Below are 16,751 nucleotides of genomic sequence, written 5' to 3' on the forward strand. Positions count from 1 at the left end.
TTCTGACTTGTTTTGGAATTTGGACTGCTTTGGGTGCTGTGCTGATCTCTACATCTGCTGTTTTATAGAGTACAGAAGAAAATGATTTTACTTTTACTGCTTATAGAATCTGGTTTTCTTTGGACGGGGGAGGGGGGGTTTGGTCAGGTCAAGGTGACTGGGGCATGGCAAGAGCTTTGCGGGCCAGGAGCTGGGATGTAGGAGATTAATGGCGGTGGGGACGGGTTGGATTTCTGTCCCCCTGCAACTCTCTGTTTCAGAAGTAGAAGCTTGGGAGTTTGTCCATTTCACTGCAAAGAAGGGAAGGTGCAAAAAAGCAAAGAAAGATAGTATTCATTCCGTGTAATTGACACAGCTGTTGGTGTGGCAGAGTTTACACTTGGCCCCCACCCCTGCTGGAAAAAAGATGGTTTAACAAGGCTCGTAAATCCAGGATTCTTGAGGAGTGCATATCGAAGGTTGGAGAGACATGAGTTTGTCAAGTGGGCAACAGAAGCTCTCTTACCCTAGGTCAGGAGAGGGGGCTTCCTCCTCTACAGCTGGGCTAGATAGTGTGAGGGAATAGCCGCTACTGGAGCTGGGCAACTGGCATCTCTTCCTTCTCCCTTCGCTCTGACGTTCTTGGCATGTGTGCAACAGGTGTGCTCTGCGTATAACTCTTGGAGCGTATGCTCCAGGCACCATTTCTCCTAGTAGCTTCCAAACAGTTTCCTAATTCTTAATGCTATGAGCACACCTATATTTGCATCTTGTTAGCATTGAACATTATAGAGTTGTCCTGTTGCTGTTCAGTACAGCGCCAGAGTTTTTCGCATCGAAGCCGTAGTGCACAAAATTCATTTGTAGGTTATAGAACAATAGTTACATGTGTAAGTTAATTGATAACTGGTTATTAGTGCCTATTCACGCCTTATCTATGTTGGAGCTAATTGGCACTTTGGTGCTATTCTATAGTGTTAGCACCTAAATTCTATAACTGAGAGGAGTGTGGATCTGGGAAGAGGCATGGACAGCTCAAGGGTGTGCCAAGCACTTACATGCTAACCTTTTAGAATGCGGTTAGTTACATGTGAGCATTTACATCAGCCTTGGACGTGGCATTAAGTGGTCATACCTAAAATTGTGTAAATTCTGAGTAACACTAGTATTTTCTAACTAGTTGCCATGGGATTGGTAGCATGGAATGGTGCTACCAAGTAGGTTTCTGCCAGGTGCTTATGACCTGGATTGGCCACTTCTGGAAGCAGGATACTGGCAATATGGCTAATTATATGTTCTTATGTAATTATGTGCCTGGTGCACGCTAAGTGCAAATTCTATATGGGCAATTATCTAGTGCCTAACTTTTGATAACTTTTATAGGTTACCTCCATTATATTTATGTTGGTATTTGCTGTACTGTCTTTCAAGACAAACTAAACAAAGTAATAAAGGAGTAATGTCATGAGAAGGAAAACAAAATGCTGCAGTAGAAGAACCTCAAGCAAGCGAAAATTATCAGGTAGTGGATAGGATCATATCTAACATTGGTTCTCCGCTGCTCCCGGAGCATCACTGAAAGCAAATAAAAAAAACACAGGTTTTCATTTGCGCTTGACATTTCAAATAGAAGAGCAAAAGGCAATGAATTCCAAAGTGATGGTTGGTGCTCTGAAAAAGAATGCACTCAACACCTGGAATCCAGAGAAGCCCAGATAAATAAAGGAAGACGCAGCCTGTCATCTTAGAAAGACCTAACTGCCCAAGCTGGAACATGATGAATAACCATTGACGCTAAATAGAAAATAGATTGGATTACTTTTGGGGGGGGGGGGGGGGGGGATGTCTCCAAATGGATTATCTTTGGGCATACCATGACAAGAATGAACTTTAAGCCAGGGCATGTGGAATATAATCTCGGTTTCTCAAATTTACTGCTAATGCTCACTATTAAAACTTACATTATGCCAAAGAGAGCCCTCTGGAGTTGATAAGATGTACCTTAATCAGGTGTGTTTGGAAATTCTTTCTAAGTCGATGACACCCAAAACAGTGGAATATATTTTTGTATCTCTCTGCCACATTTTCTTTGTCTGACTGCATTTCCTGGTACTTCAGGATCTTCTCCTTCTCCACGTGATTCCCAGAGTTGGGACTGACACCTCTATGATTAATGCCATTCAGCTATTTTTCTCTTTTACCACTATGCCTGGTTTTCTTGCATTCAGCTATCTGAGTGAAAGGCTTCATGTGCTAATGTTAGGATTTTAAATTGGACTGTTTTATATTTTTTTCAGAGATGGACTGGGGTCATAAGAGTCCAGATGCCGGTCCATGTTAATGTATGTTAGTGGTAGGGTTGGGAGGAAGGGGGTGATCTTGCATACAAACGTTAAAGCAAGAACGAAACTAGGGTAGTGAGGGGGGACGGTACGGGAGTATTCTTACAAATAAAAATGGGATTGTGTGCTATCCAGATTTTTGCTGTATGATGTTTTTGCTCATTTTATGTTATGCCTGATTGCTGTTTTTTAATTGCTTGATATTTTTGTCTGGGCTTGTTTTTTTGTCAGATGTTGGAGTTGTTTGATCCTGAATAAAAATAGTTAAACCTGAAATTGGACTCTGTTTTGAACAGTGCTTTGATTGCTTTATCAGGCTTTAAATACTAGGAAATTCTAAAAAAAAGCTAGGCTAGAATAACTCAACAAATGTATAAATAGTCAATTTACTTTTAGTTTTCCTTCTTTCTTTCTCTCTATCTTGAATTGGTGTTGTGCAGGTTCTGCGATGCTTATGAGTAGATATATAGCCTTCATGAACATCACTATTTCTCTTTCAGAGAGTAAAAAGGAGATAAAAGGGATCAGCTTGCTTTATGAATTTTTGACACAGCAGCAATAAAAAGGCTGGTGATCCCATCAAAAAAGAAGTGCTGACCAGGTCTTACTGCATGCACAGTGCACAGGCCACTGCTGTCTTTGGAACTTCTCCAGTTTCATCTTTGGCAGGTGCTAAACCTCCATATATAGGCACCAGGTGGGCCAGTACAGTTTGCCTGTCCTTTCAAGCCACAGCAAATGCACCAGCTGGCATGCTCAATTACTTTGACTTAGCTACAGCATGTCACCTTCCCCCCCCCCCCCCCCCCCATACTGGTGATTGTAGTCCTGTCACAAAACGCCTAGCACCCGCCTGGGGTTCACACTGTGGTCACCTGGAGGGTCTGTCCCCAGCACTGCTCCGGCCCGTCTGCACCTGGGCACGTGCTCTATATTAGCACCCTCCTCCTACCGACTGGGTCCCGCTTGCCTGTGGGCTAGTCTCCCACTCTCAGGTTATTCCCTGGTGATTTCTAGGACACTGGGACCACACTCCAGGGGTCCCACTGCTCCTAGAAAGCACCTACAGATCCAAAAACACAAACAGGGTTCTTAGTCCAGGATATCAGAGTCGAAAAACTAAAAAAGATTTTTTTGTCACAGAACTTAAACAGTGAATAGAAAATTTTGAACTCTGCAAACAATAGGTGACTGAATATGGATCAATTATAAAACTATCTAAACATTTGTTTACTACATGGGGAGTTCAGGAACTGAGCTGCTCACAGGGCCTTAATAAAGAGATCTTTCTCTCTCTGCTCCCTGTCTGAGACTGGGGAAAATCAAGCACCTTCAGGCTAGATTTGAAATCCAGGGCCAATCAGAGCCCAAGGCATTAATTTTGAAAGTAGCAGATTGCCTTTCGATAAGCTTAAACTGGAAAAGCGAGTCTTTTTCTGCAACAGCTTTAACAACTGCCATCTGCTGGCCAATTAGCAGAAATACACTCTGAAATAATAGTTTTCAGGCTTGCCTCCTAGCCCTCTAGTCTGTCATATAGTTACAGTTGCACAGAGACTGTAGAATTCACTTTATGATTTCAGATCTCACTATGTATGACTTTTTATTTTGGATTTTTATAAAGACTACACGCAGTAGATATAGGGGCAGTCTTTTATTTATTTATTTATTGCATTTGTATCCCACATTATCCCAACTTTTTTGCGGGCTCAATGTGGCTTACAATTCATCGTGGATATGGGAAATAGAAGGGAACATACATTTATTATTAACAGAGAGTTTGGGGTTAAATGATAGTATTAAAGCAAAAGATAGTATAAAACATTACTGGATAAGTCAAAGATTATACAGTTACATGTGTTGATCTTTGTTGTATATCTTGTCGAAGAGATAGGTTTTCAATAGTTTGCAGAAATTTGTCAGTTCATAGACAGTTCTCAAGTTGCGTGGCAACGCGTTCCAGAGCTGCATGCTCGTGTAGGAGACGGTAGATGCGTGCATTAATTTGTATTTCAGGCCTTTGCAATTTGGTGGATGAAGGTTGAGGAAAGTGCGAGAAGATTTTTTTGTGTTCCTGGGTGGAAGTTCTATTAGGTCTGACATGTAGGCTGGGGCGTCCCCATGGATGATTTTATGGAATAAAGTACAGAGTTTAAACGTGATGCGTTCTTTGAGTTGGAGCCAGTGTAGTTTTTTTCGTAGGGGTTTTGCACTTTCGTATTTTGATTTGCCGAATATTAGACTGGCTGCCGTGTTTTGAGCTGTCTGTAGTTTTTTTGAGTATTTGCTCTTTACAGCCGGCGTAGAGTGAATTACAGTAGTCCAAGTGGCTGAGTACCAATGATTGTACCAGGTTGCGGAAGATGTTCCTTGGAAAAAATGGTCTAACTCTTTTTAGTTTCCACATTGAATGGAACATCTTTTTAGTTATGTTTTTCGCATGATTCTCGAGCGTTAGGTATCTGTCAATGGTAACTCCAAGAATTTTTAGGGTATCCGAAATTGGTAGACTTAGTTTGGGTGTGTTGATGGTAGTAAATTTATTCTTATTGTATTGTGAGGTGAGTATTACGCATTGGGTTTTTCCCGCTTTTAGTTTCAGCTGGAATGCATCTGCCCAGGAATTCATGATGTGTAGGCTTTGGTTGATTTCATTGGAGCTTTCCCTTAGGTCTTGTTTGAATGGGATAAAGATCGTTACATCATCAGCGTATATGTAAGAGTTTAGATTCTGATTCAATAGTAGTTTGGCCAATGGTGTTATCATTAGGTTGAATATGGTCGGTGAGACTTTGGGCAAGTCACTTAACCCTCCATTGACCAAGGTACAAATAAGTACCTGTATATGTTATGTAAACTGCTTTGAATGTAGTTGCAAAAAGGTGGTGTATCAAGTCCCACTCCCTTTCCTTTTCTGTTTCTTTCTACGCCACAACTTTCAGTAGATCAGACTATTGTTTTCAGAATTAACGATAAGACTCGAATGAATAAAAACAAACTGCCACATGTTATGCTATGCTGTGTTATCTGTCGCAGAACTTCCCTCCGTATTATTTGGTGTTCTTCAGACTAGTCAAGAACTTGCAGATGTTATGTCCACCAACCAGCAGGTGGAGGAGATAAGAGATTATACAATATCTCTATTTCCATCAGGTGGATGTGCTCTGCAGCTCCTGGAGTGGTTAATCACTCCAGGAGCTCCTGATCCAGTTAGTCAGCTGGCTTCCAGTTGAACAAAAGGGTTTAAGGTTTGTATATTCTGAGGGGTATTCCTAGTGGTCTATGGGTCATTCCCCCCCCCCCCCCCAAAAAAAAAAAATGGGTTTGCTTCTCCTCCTCCTCCTTTGGGCTGACCAAAACAAAAGCCTTTCCAGCTGTCAGTATGTGTATACATACTATTTCGCGATAGACATTCCCAGTGGATGACATTTGTTTCCAACATGCCATCTTTAATGTGTGTGTGTATGTGTAGTACATAACAAACGAGAGGGAACGAAGTACAAACTAAAGTCCAAACAAAAAAAACAGCACCACGGGCCTTTAAAAATGGAACACAGTTCTTTAATGAATGAGCCTTGACAAAAAGACTCGACACGGGCCGTGTTTCGGTGACTAGCACCTGCGTCAGGGGTCACAGTGATGACGTGGAAAAGTGCCTTGGTGCTTTGTAGCTTTTGCTATATGAGACGTGGGGTAAGGAATACTATATTGTAGAGGAATATATTCGAGTTATTCCCCAAGTTTTCCACGTCATCACTGTGACCCCTGACGCAGGTGCTAGTCACCGAAACACGGCCCGTGTCGGGTCTTTTTGTCAAGGCTCATTCATTAAAGAACTGTGTTCCATTTTTAAAGGCCCGTGGTGCTGTTTTTTTTTTTGTTTGTATGTGTAGTACATACATAATCTATGCATTTATGTGCGTGTGTACATTGTGTGTCTCTCTCTCTCTCTCTCTCTCTCTCTCTCTATATCTATATATCTATATATCTATATATCTATATATCTATATATCTATATATCTATATATATATATATATATATATATATACACACAACGTGTATATAAGGAAAGACGTTCTTAACTAATTTAGACTTCTATCATTGAGATCCCTCTGCCAGTTGTGTTTTTAAGATAGTCACGTTAATCCCATGCACATTCAATCTGCATGCACTGGGGACTTAATATGTAAATTGATCTCGTGTATATTCAGTGTGGATATCCTGAAACCTAACTGGCTCTGGGATCTCTAAGACAAGGTTGGGAAGCCCTTGTTTAAATAATCTTTGCTATGTAGTCGGCTGTGTGAAATACTCCCTTGCAGACGTACAGTGCTAAATTTTAACATAATATACAGGTGGTTGTTCTTGTTTGTACTTTTCAATTTTCATGGCTGAGTTTCTCTAGTAGTATGTGATTTCTTTTAACACACCTGTAAGTTTGTTTTTGGGTTTTTTCTTTGCTGGTGATTCCAGACCCACAGCTTGGGAAAATCACAAACTAGATGAGTTGTACTACATAGTTAAATGTCTTTTATGTTTACCTTGTATTGCATATCTCCATAAAATTGTGCCCAGAACTGCTTACGTTGCAACACAGAAATGCAAAAAACATAAACATACAAATTTGTAAAACCAGTAAACATATGTTTATTGTAGTATGGCAGATATATGATGTATTTATTTTTGTCATATTGCAGGCTTGCCTAGGAACATAATGCCAGCTGAGCATCAAAAGTTATCGAACATGGAAGAGAAAGAAATGTCACTGAACACTAGAGAGAGAGACTATATTGAGAAGAGACCTGTAGGTAGCAGGGAGAGACCAAAAGATGATTTCAAGCTTGGTAATAAGAAAGAAAATGTAAAAATGTGTGAAGACAAAAAAAAGAAGTTAGAAGAGGAGAAACGGAAAAAGGAGGAAAAAGACCGCAAAAAAAGAGAAGAGGACAAGGTGAAAGCTGAGGAAGAGCAGAAGAGAAAAGAGGAAGAAGAAAAACATAAATTTGAAGAAGAGAAAAAGAAGCAAGATGATATTCAGAAACGGCAAGAAGATGAAGCAGCTGCACAAATAAAGTAATAACTTTCTTCTTTTTGTACAGTTCTTGGATTGCAAAGCTTGGTCCTATTATGTTTTTGTTTATTAATACCGCCCAACTTAAAAGACCAAATCGGTTACAAACACAATAACGTAAGATTTAAATAAATAATTTTTAGAAATTCCATCATATTGATAGGAAAGACCTACACACACATAAACAGAAGTCATTCAAAATCTTCTCATTCATCTTGCAAAGAAGTTACCTGTGACGAAACGTCTAGTCACTTGCCTGGGGCTATCCCTGCGGCCACCTGGAGGGTCTGACCCCAGCACAGCTCAGGTCCACCTGCAGCTGCCGCTTGTGCTCTACACTAGCACCCTCCTACCAACTGGGTCCTAACTACCTCTGGGCGAGTCTCCCTCTCTCAAATTATTCCCCAGTGATTTCTAGGACACTAGGGCCACACTCCCAGCGGTCGCATAGTTCCCAGAAAGCAGTCACAGACCCAACACACAAACCATCAAGATACTTAGACTAGACAAGCAGAGGCAATAAACTAAAGAAGGTTTATTGTCAAGAAAAATATTGAACAGCTGGAACAAAAACAGCACATAATAGGTAACTGAATATGGATCCATTTTAAAACTTATCTAAACATTTTATCACTACCTGAATAGTGCCTGGGAAGTACAGGAAATATAGCTGCTCACAAGAATGTAACTGATCACAGGGTCTCAGAGAGGTCTTTCTCCCTCTACCTAACAAATTACCTCACAGTTGGGCAAGAAGAAAAAACTGTTACTTCTAGTACAGCTTTAAAAAATATATATATGATTGCCAGCCAGGATAAACACATATCATCAGCAAAACAACCAGGAGAAATACATGTCAGCAGCAAAAAAAAAATATATAGTTTGTATGCTCAGAAACCCACTGTTTCGTCACGTTACCGTTCCACTGAAGCACTGTGCCATTGTGAACCCAGAATAGCAGCTGTTTCACTGGAGTAAATTTAGCTAAAGAGTATGAGTGGTCTACATTATTTCATTTAGCAAAATATCCAGACTTAACTCTTTTTTTTGTTTGTTTGTTTGTTTGTTTTTCTTCTTTAATACACTTGTTGTAAATGCTTGTATGGTACTTTAGTTAGTGATCCTCAATCAACTGTTCTGATCTCTTCCATCCCTCCAAAAATCACTGTTGTGCTGTACTAAAAATGTATTTCTAAGATCTACTTGGCTTATTGATCAAACATGAATTTGCTAGTCTCCAGTATGGCAGTGTCACGGCTGCTGTTTTCTTCCTCCACTGTTCTGACATTGAGCCTTTTATTGGTTTTATTGGCTTATCTGATTATCCTGCATTTGATCATGCAGGAGAGCTGATCTTCCTTTTTGTTTTTTTGCAGTAACGTTTACTTTACAATAATTTAGGGCCTCTTTTATTAAGCTGTGCTAGCAGCTTCCGGTGAGGTAATGCTGACAAAGCCCATTCACTTTGGGCTCAGTCGGCATTGCTGCGCAGGAACCGCTAGTGCGACTTTATGAGAGAGCCTTAGGTTGTTTTGTTAGTGACCAGAACAGCAAGGTCATGGAGGATAACAGACTATGTAGACACATGCCTTGAGCTGCCAAAAGGTGTATAGCTTAACAGGTGCACTCTCTAAAGTAATGCTTCTCAACCCTGTCCTGGAGGCGTACCTAGCCAGTTGGGTTTTCAGGATAACCTTAATGAATATGCATCAGATTTGCTTGTATTAAAGACCGATTATATGCAAATCTATCTGCTGCATACTCCCTGTGGTTATCATTTATTTATTGCATTTGTATCCCACATTTTCCCACCTCTTTGCAGGCTCAATGTGGCTTACAATACATCATGAATGGTGAACATATATAGAGACTAGGTAGGTGTGCCTCCAGAACAAGGTTGAGAAGCATTGCTGTAAAGTCGCTGAACTTTTGAAAACAATTGCCCTAATTGTTTCAAATTGGTGGCAAGGTTGATTTTATAGAGCAGTATATAAAGCTTATAGGTGAGCTTCAGGCAAATCATATCTTTTTTTTAGAGTCTTAATATATACACACACACACTTCATACATACCTGTAATGTATAAAAATATTTTGTGTGTGTGGTCCCTCTAATACCTGGAATGGCTAGACCTAGCTCCAGCAGACCTGGTATGGAAGTAAGTCCTTGGGAGAACTTCCACGTGCCACACTTCAAAGTTGAGGAGTAGAGCAAAGTAGAAAATTCTGTCATAAGAACTGCATTGACAAGGACATTAAAAAAAAAAAAAAAAGTATGGGGATAGTGGGTGGCCTAGTAAGACTCTGTATGTTCCATATATACTTGAATATAAACTGAGATTTTTTTTTTTTGCCCCCTCCCCTTCACCCCCCCCCCCAAATAAAATTGGGGTTTCCCGGATTATGTTCAAACCAGGGCAAAATTACCCCCGCTCGCAACTGACACAAATCATCACACTTGGCCAGTGCGGGATCTTGAGCACCTGCATGTGCTTTAGGCCTGCCTTCAGCCTCTTATTTTGTATGTACTCTGCCTGTTACTTTAGATCAGGCTTGTTCAAGTTTGGTTATCTAAAGCTACAGACAGGCCAGCTTTTCAGGATATCCCTAATGCTGTGCTTATTGATATTTTTGTAGCTGAACCCATGGTTGCAACCACGTAAAATTGTCCCAGATGTACAGGATAGTGATACACCTATGAAAAGCCCACTTCCATTATATAGCTTTCCACAGTTCCAGAATCTGTGGGATAGTTGTATCCATCAACCAGCAGTGGAGATATAGAACTTGAAAGCTGAGCTGAGTCATCTCTCTCTTCTGAATTTTCTTTTTCCAGCAGGATGATGGACACACCTTTTATCCTCTGGTTCTGGGTGTTTTGCTCATGGTCCGGATGGTCAACTGGTCCCCAGTTGAGTTTTGCGGGTGGCGTGAGTCTGCAGAGTCATATCTGGAGGTCTTCAAATCGCTGTCTCTGATGCCTCGTGAATTTACTTCTCTCCTTTTTTCAGCAAAACAATAAAAAAAAAAAAAAAAAAGGAAAGGAGAAGGAAACAGGTTTACTGGAGAGCGTGGGCCAGAGTATGTCCTGAGCCTTTCTTATCTGGTAAGACCTTGTGGAGACTGTGAGCTTGGGGGGAGCAGCCGGCAGTGGTAAGTCTGACTAAAGTTTGACTTGGAGCCACTTGGAGGTCTGCAAGTTATGCTTGGTGCAGGGGAGAGATCCTGACTCATCATTTTGGACATGTTGTGCTGTGCTTGTGACAGTCGGGGTGAATGGCGACTCCCACAGAAGCAGTAAAGCAATGTTCCCACTGTGGGACCTGCCGGCTATCATCTGGGTGTTAGTGTGTGCAAACTGGGAATCCTGTGGGATGTGGAGGGAATGGCTGCAGCACATCTTTAGATTTGGTGCAGCATTAAAATATGCCAGGGCCTTTGGGCTGACTGGGGGCCGGTGCGTAGTTTGATGCAGGAGAGTGCAAGAATGGGCCCCATTCTGTTGGGGCCAACTGGCATTGAGGAGGAGCCTCTGATCACGTGTGGAGCACAGCTGCCATTTTATAGCCTCTCGGCCCAACAGAGAATTCAGCTGCGTTGGGAGCTTTTGTTTTCTTCGGAGTTTATATTTCTCTTAAACCAGGACTATTTACTGAGCAGGGACAGTCAAATTGCTTCAGTTTCTTGCAATGCTGCCCCTCCAGCTACTAAGAGATCTAATTTAAACATCCCAAGAGTGAGCAGTAGAGGTTATCTCTTTCTCCCTTCTTATCTGATGTGGCCTCGGGCTATTCAGAGAAACTGTTATTGAAGGAGCCATTAGAGGAGAGAGATTTCCCTCCTGAGTAGGGGAATGATCCAAAAGTACTGAGGTTGTTTTCATAAAGAGGAGCGCAGTACTCTTATTTCTGAGGCCCTGGTAGTGCTTTCCATTGAGGAGCCTTCTGCTTCATCATCAGGAGTTCTATATTTGTCTTTCATGAGGGGACTTACAAGGTCCTCTTAAGACCTTTCCAATGCATCCAAACATTCAGGACCTGACTGCAGCAGAATAGGTCTCCGGACACAGGTCTGAGAAGAGAAGAGCTATGGATCACCTCTACCCGTTACTTCTGGAGGAGAAAGATAAAGTGCAGCTTCCCAGAGTGGACTCCCTGGTTATGGTGGTGACTAAGAAGACCACCTTGTCGGTGGAAGGCGGCAATCCCGTAAAGACCTACAGGATAGGAAGCTTGAAGGTTTACTGAAACAAGTGGCCTCTTTGGGCCTTCAAGCAACAGTGTGCATCTTGTTTGTGGCAAAAGCCTGCCTGAAGTGGCTTCAGCAGTTGGCAACATAAGATGCGTGCCATAATGCTCAGCTGGAAGTGGAGTTGGCCTACTTGGATGCTATTTATGACATGTAACAGCCTTCAGTATGTCTTTGGCTGTCATAGAGCAAGCAAAGAGAGTGGAAGGCACCAGTTCAAAGTCTAAGATAAACCAAAGTCTTCAGTATATTTCTTCAAACCAATAAAAGTATTCACAATACAATCTTCATATACAGGATGCATTTGACAAAAAAAATCCCAACACAGGCTGTGTTTTGGCACAGAATGCTTTCATCAGGGGACCAGTACAAGTGGTACCAAATGTAAGAACTGCAGGTCACTGGAGTATGTGAAATGCTAACAAACAGTGTGCTTATCTGAAGTGCACAGAGCAGTCGGTGTTCCAATTTGGAAATAGCATATTCTCAAACCTGCAGTTCTTACATTTGATATAACTTCTACAGGCCCCCTGATGAAGGCATTATGTGCTGAAACACGGCCTATGTTGGGATTTTTTTGTCAAGTTCATCCTGTATACTGCATTCGAAGGTTGTATTGTGAATACTTTAATTGGTTTGAAGAAATAAGACTTTTTGTTTTATCTTGCACTTTGTCCTGGTGCCTTCCACTCTCTTTGCTTGTTTGGTTATCTGTGGAAGTGTTTTTTTTTTTTTTCCCTTTGCTTTGCTTTTGCCTGTCAAAGCATATTGGCAACACTGGTTGCAGGATTGGGCAGCGAATACAGCATTAGTCACATTGTCCTACCTCCCTTCGGGGCAAGTGACTGGAGAAGATCTCAGTAACTTAATGAAAGGACTGGGGGAAACTAAGTCACAGCAGTTAGCGGAGGATAAGCCAAAAGCTTCTAGTCCGTCTTCAGAGGGCTCTCGATTTCGAGACAACAGACGGAACCAGCCTGGTTGTCAGCAGTATGTTCAGAAGTCCTGTTTTGAGGCATGCCAGTCTTCTTTCGTGCAGATAGGACGTCCTCTGTCATCTAGAGGGGATGACAACTGACACCAGCAAGTTCAGGTTGGGGAGCTCATCACAAGTTCCATCTGGTACAGGGCACCTGGACGGAACAGGAGTCTGTGGTAGATTTAAATCACTTGGGGCTCAGGGCAGTGTGGAATGCCTTATGTGACTTCACTCCAGTTCTGGCAAGGGCCCTGGTCCAAGTTTTCTCTGACAGTGTGACGGCAGTGACTAATATCAAACGAGGCAGGGCCCACAGTTATTCAGTGGCAGTGGAGGCAGCCCCCCTCACGAGTTGGGCAGAGAAAAATGTTCTCTGTTGGCAACACACATCACTAGATCCTTGAATGTGGAGCTGGACTTTCTCAGCAGGCGGTCCTGGGAGAATGGGAACTATCCAGCCAGGAGTTTCAGCTGATAGTAGACTGATGGGGTTCTTTGCTTTTGGACCTGATGGCAACAAAAAGGAATGCCAAGTGCCCAGGTTCTTCAGCCGTCGGAAAGAACCAGGCTCAATGGGGATCGATGCTCTGCTCTATTGCAGCTCTGGCTGGAGACACATCTACTGTACGTCTTCCCTTCATGGCCCATGGTAGGCTACTTGTTGAAAAGGGTCGCATTGACTGGGGTCAAATAATTCTTATAGCCCCGGATTGGGCACGGAGGCTGTGATACGTGGACCTGATTTGACTGCTAGATGGGGGTCCTCTCATCTGCAGGTACATGGCCTAACAAAGGTCCAATATTCATGGAGGATCTGTTCCCCTTTGGTCTTACGGCTTGGCTGTTCGAAGGGCTCGGTTGAAACGGAAAGGTTATTCTGATGTTCATTGCTACATTGCTTAAGGCTCAGAAATGCTCTACATTTGTGGCATACGTGAGAGGTGTGGAGGACATTGGAGGGCTGGTGTTCTGAGCATGGACTTTTCTTCCTTCTTCTCAGATCGATCTTATCCTAGCCTTTCTGTAAGCAGGTTTTCAGAAAGGATTGGCGTTGGATTCTCTAAAAGTTCAGGTTGCCGCTTTGGCCTGTTTCAAGGCTGACTAAAGAAGACATCTCTTGCGGCTCACCTGGATATGGTATGCTATATCCAGAGTGGAACCTTAATTTAGTCCTTCGGTCTCCTTTAAGCCACTCTGGAAGTCTTCCTTGAAAGATCTTACGCTAAAGACAGCGTTCTTGGTGGTTGTTGCATTAGCACATAAAGTTTTGGAGCTTCAGTCTGTCCTGTCAGGATCCCTTTCATAACTTTTCAGAGGCAGGGTCTTCCTGCGTACAGTTTCTTCCTTTTTCTTCTAAAAGTGGTATCAGCATTTCATTTCATCTCAACCATCCAATCTATGGAGCTTCCATCCATTCACAGAGAGGACGAAGAGGCTCAGTATTCTTCCATGAAGCTTCTCGATGCACATAGCGGCCTCATTAGATATCTGGAAGTCACAGATGAGTTTCTCAAATCAGTCAGACTTTGTGCTTTTTTTTTTTTTGGTAAACAGAGACTTGACCTCATGGCTTCCAAGCCCACAATTGCTAGATGGCTGAAGGAGACTGTATTGTGTCAGCTTATTTGCTTGTGGGGAAGCAGGCTCCTCAGGCCTTGTGGGCTCATTCTACAAGGCATATAGCGATATCCTGAGTCCACCTTACTGATTCCGGTGGATATTTGCAATGCAGTGACTTGGTCATCACTGCATACCTTTGCCAAGCACTACAGGGTGTTGATGTTGTGGCATGCTTGGAAGCGCATTTTGGGGCTTCAGGCCTCATGGCAGCGGCGCCAAGATCCCATCTACTCTAGGGATTGATTTTGAACATCCCACAGGTTCTGGAATGGTGAGAAACTACATAACAGAAGGAGAAGTTAGGTTTTACCTGATGATTTTTCTTTCCATTATTCTTTTTCACTTTCCAGAGGCCCACCCCAGGTTTCTGAAATGTTTAGTCAGTGCCAAATAATGGGTCAAATAATGACTGTCGCCTTACATGGTGTTTCCTGCATATCTCTTCTGTACAAGTTGTCCAGAGATGAGAGTTTCATATGTGTTTGCTTGTCTGGTTAGAGTTAGGTTAGCCGGTTGTTTAAGGTTGTTGTGTTTGTTCTGAGTTTTTCTCCTTACTGCTTAAATACTGAAGAGCTGGACGGTTCAGTTTTCAGTTCTCTATTTCCACCTGTTGGTTGAAGGACACAGCTACCCAGAGGTTCTGGAATAGTAGAAAGAACTAATGAAAAGAAAATTATCAGGTAAGACCTAATTTCTTCCTGTGTCATGAAGCTCTGTCCTAATGGATATGCAAAAGAGAGATCTGCATACCCACCACCTCAATGTGAATCTTTTCTCATGCATATACGTTGGGGATATCCTAAAAACATGGCCACTTTGTGGCCCTTGAGGCCTAAACTTGGACAAGCCTGGTTTATTTATGTTTAGTTGTACATTTCTATAACCACCTCAAACACCCAGGGCCTAAAAAATCTTGAAAATAACTAATTTCAGTTGAGAGCATATAAGAACTAATTATCATTCCACCAAATTTTTTCCATGTGCTTTGTGGCATGATAAGTTTGTATTACTCTCAACTGACATGTTTTTAAGATGATTGCTTCTCCGTTGCTGAATCCTGGGGGAAGGAATGCCATGTTTAGTGGCAAACCAAAGCGCAGTACTTAAAGTAGTAATATATCACTCAGAGTGGATATATATTTTGGAAAATGTTCTTGATGACATAAAGCTAACAATGAGAACATAACTATAAAGCTAAAGCCTTCAAAGTCTCATATGATTTATTTATAGGGAAAAAGAAGAAGCCCATCAGTTACATCAGGAAGCATGGGAGCGCCATCAGGCAAGGAAGGAGCAGCGCAGCAAAAACCAGAATGCGTCAGACAACCGTCCGGAAGAACACTTTTTTAGCAGACTGGACTCCAGTCTGAAGAAGAACACTGCCTTTGTCAAAAAGCTGAAAACAATCACAGAGCAGCAGCGAGATGCCCTGTCTCATGATTTCAGTGGCCTCAATCTGAGCAAGTACATTGCTGAAGCTGTTGCTTCTATTGTAGAAGCCAAACTGAAAATATCTGATGTAAATTGCGCTGTTCACTTGTGCTCACTCTTTCACCAGCGTTACACAGACTTTGCTCCATCACTTTTGCAGGTATGGAAGAAACACTTTGAAGCCAGAAAAGAGGAGAAGACTCCTAATATTACCAAACTACGAACAGACTTGCGTTTTATTGCAGAGCTGACAATAGTTGGAATTTTTACTGACAAAGAGGGTCTATCCTTGATTTATGAACAGCTGAAAAACATCATCAATGCTGATCGGGAAACCCACACACACGTTTCTGTGGTAATAAGTTTTTGCCGCCACTGTGGTGATGATATTGCTGGCCTGGTGCCCAGGAAGGTGAAAAGTGCTGCAGAGAAGTTTAATCTGAGTTTTCCTCCCAGTGAGATCATCAGCCCAGAAAAGCAACAACCCTTCCAGAACCTGTTGAAGGAATACTTCACCTCTTTAACGAAACATCTAAAAAGAGACCATCGAGAGCTGCAGAATATCGAGAGGCAAAACAGGTGACCTCACACAATATATATACATTTAGTTATTTATATCTCCCCCCCCCCATACCACGTTCCTATTAGAAGATAATCGATCAGGTTTATAATCGGTCAAAATTAAGTAATACGTGAAGATGTTATAAACATAGTAACATAGTAGATGACGGCAGAAAAAGACCTGCACGGTCCATCTAGTCTGCCCACGATAAACTCATATATGTATACCTTACCTTGATTTGTACCTGTCTTTTTCAGGGCACAGACCGTATAAGTCTGTCCAGCAGTATTTCCCGCCTCCCAACCACCAGTCCCGCCTCCCATCACCGGCTCTGGCACAGTCCCCGTATAAGTCTGCCCTCCCCTATCCTAGCCTCTCAACCACCAACCCCTCTTCCCCCCGCCACCCAATTTCAGCTAAGCTTCTGTAGATCCATTCCTTCTGCACAGGATTCCTTTATGCCTATCCCACGCATGTTTGAATTCCGTTACTGTTTTCATGTCCACCACCTCCCGCGGGT

The 16,751-nt window shown here is 42.3% G+C and overlaps 1 protein-coding gene across 2 annotated transcripts in view; it reads left to right on the plus strand.

Moving 5' to 3' along the window:
• The window catches only part of UPF2 (UPF2 regulator of nonsense mediated mRNA decay), a 148,205-nt gene that overhangs the window by 8,548 nt on the left and 122,906 nt on the right, over positions 1–16,751 (plus strand). For both annotated transcript variants that reach the window (XM_030216003.1, XM_030216004.1), the window contains exons 4-5: positions 7,020–7,395; positions 15,469–16,248. In XM_030216003.1, coding sequence (XP_030071863.1) covers positions 7,037–7,395; positions 15,469–16,248 — 1,139 coding nt within the window. In that variant the 5' untranslated portion in view covers positions 7,020–7,036. The remainder of the gene's footprint in view (positions 1–7,019; positions 7,396–15,468; positions 16,249–16,751) is intronic.

Source organism: Microcaecilia unicolor, chromosome 10 (genome assembly GCF_901765095.1).
Source record: "Microcaecilia unicolor chromosome 10, aMicUni1.1, whole genome shotgun sequence".
Taxonomy (NCBI): Eukaryota; Metazoa; Chordata; class Amphibia; order Gymnophiona; family Siphonopidae; genus Microcaecilia; species Microcaecilia unicolor.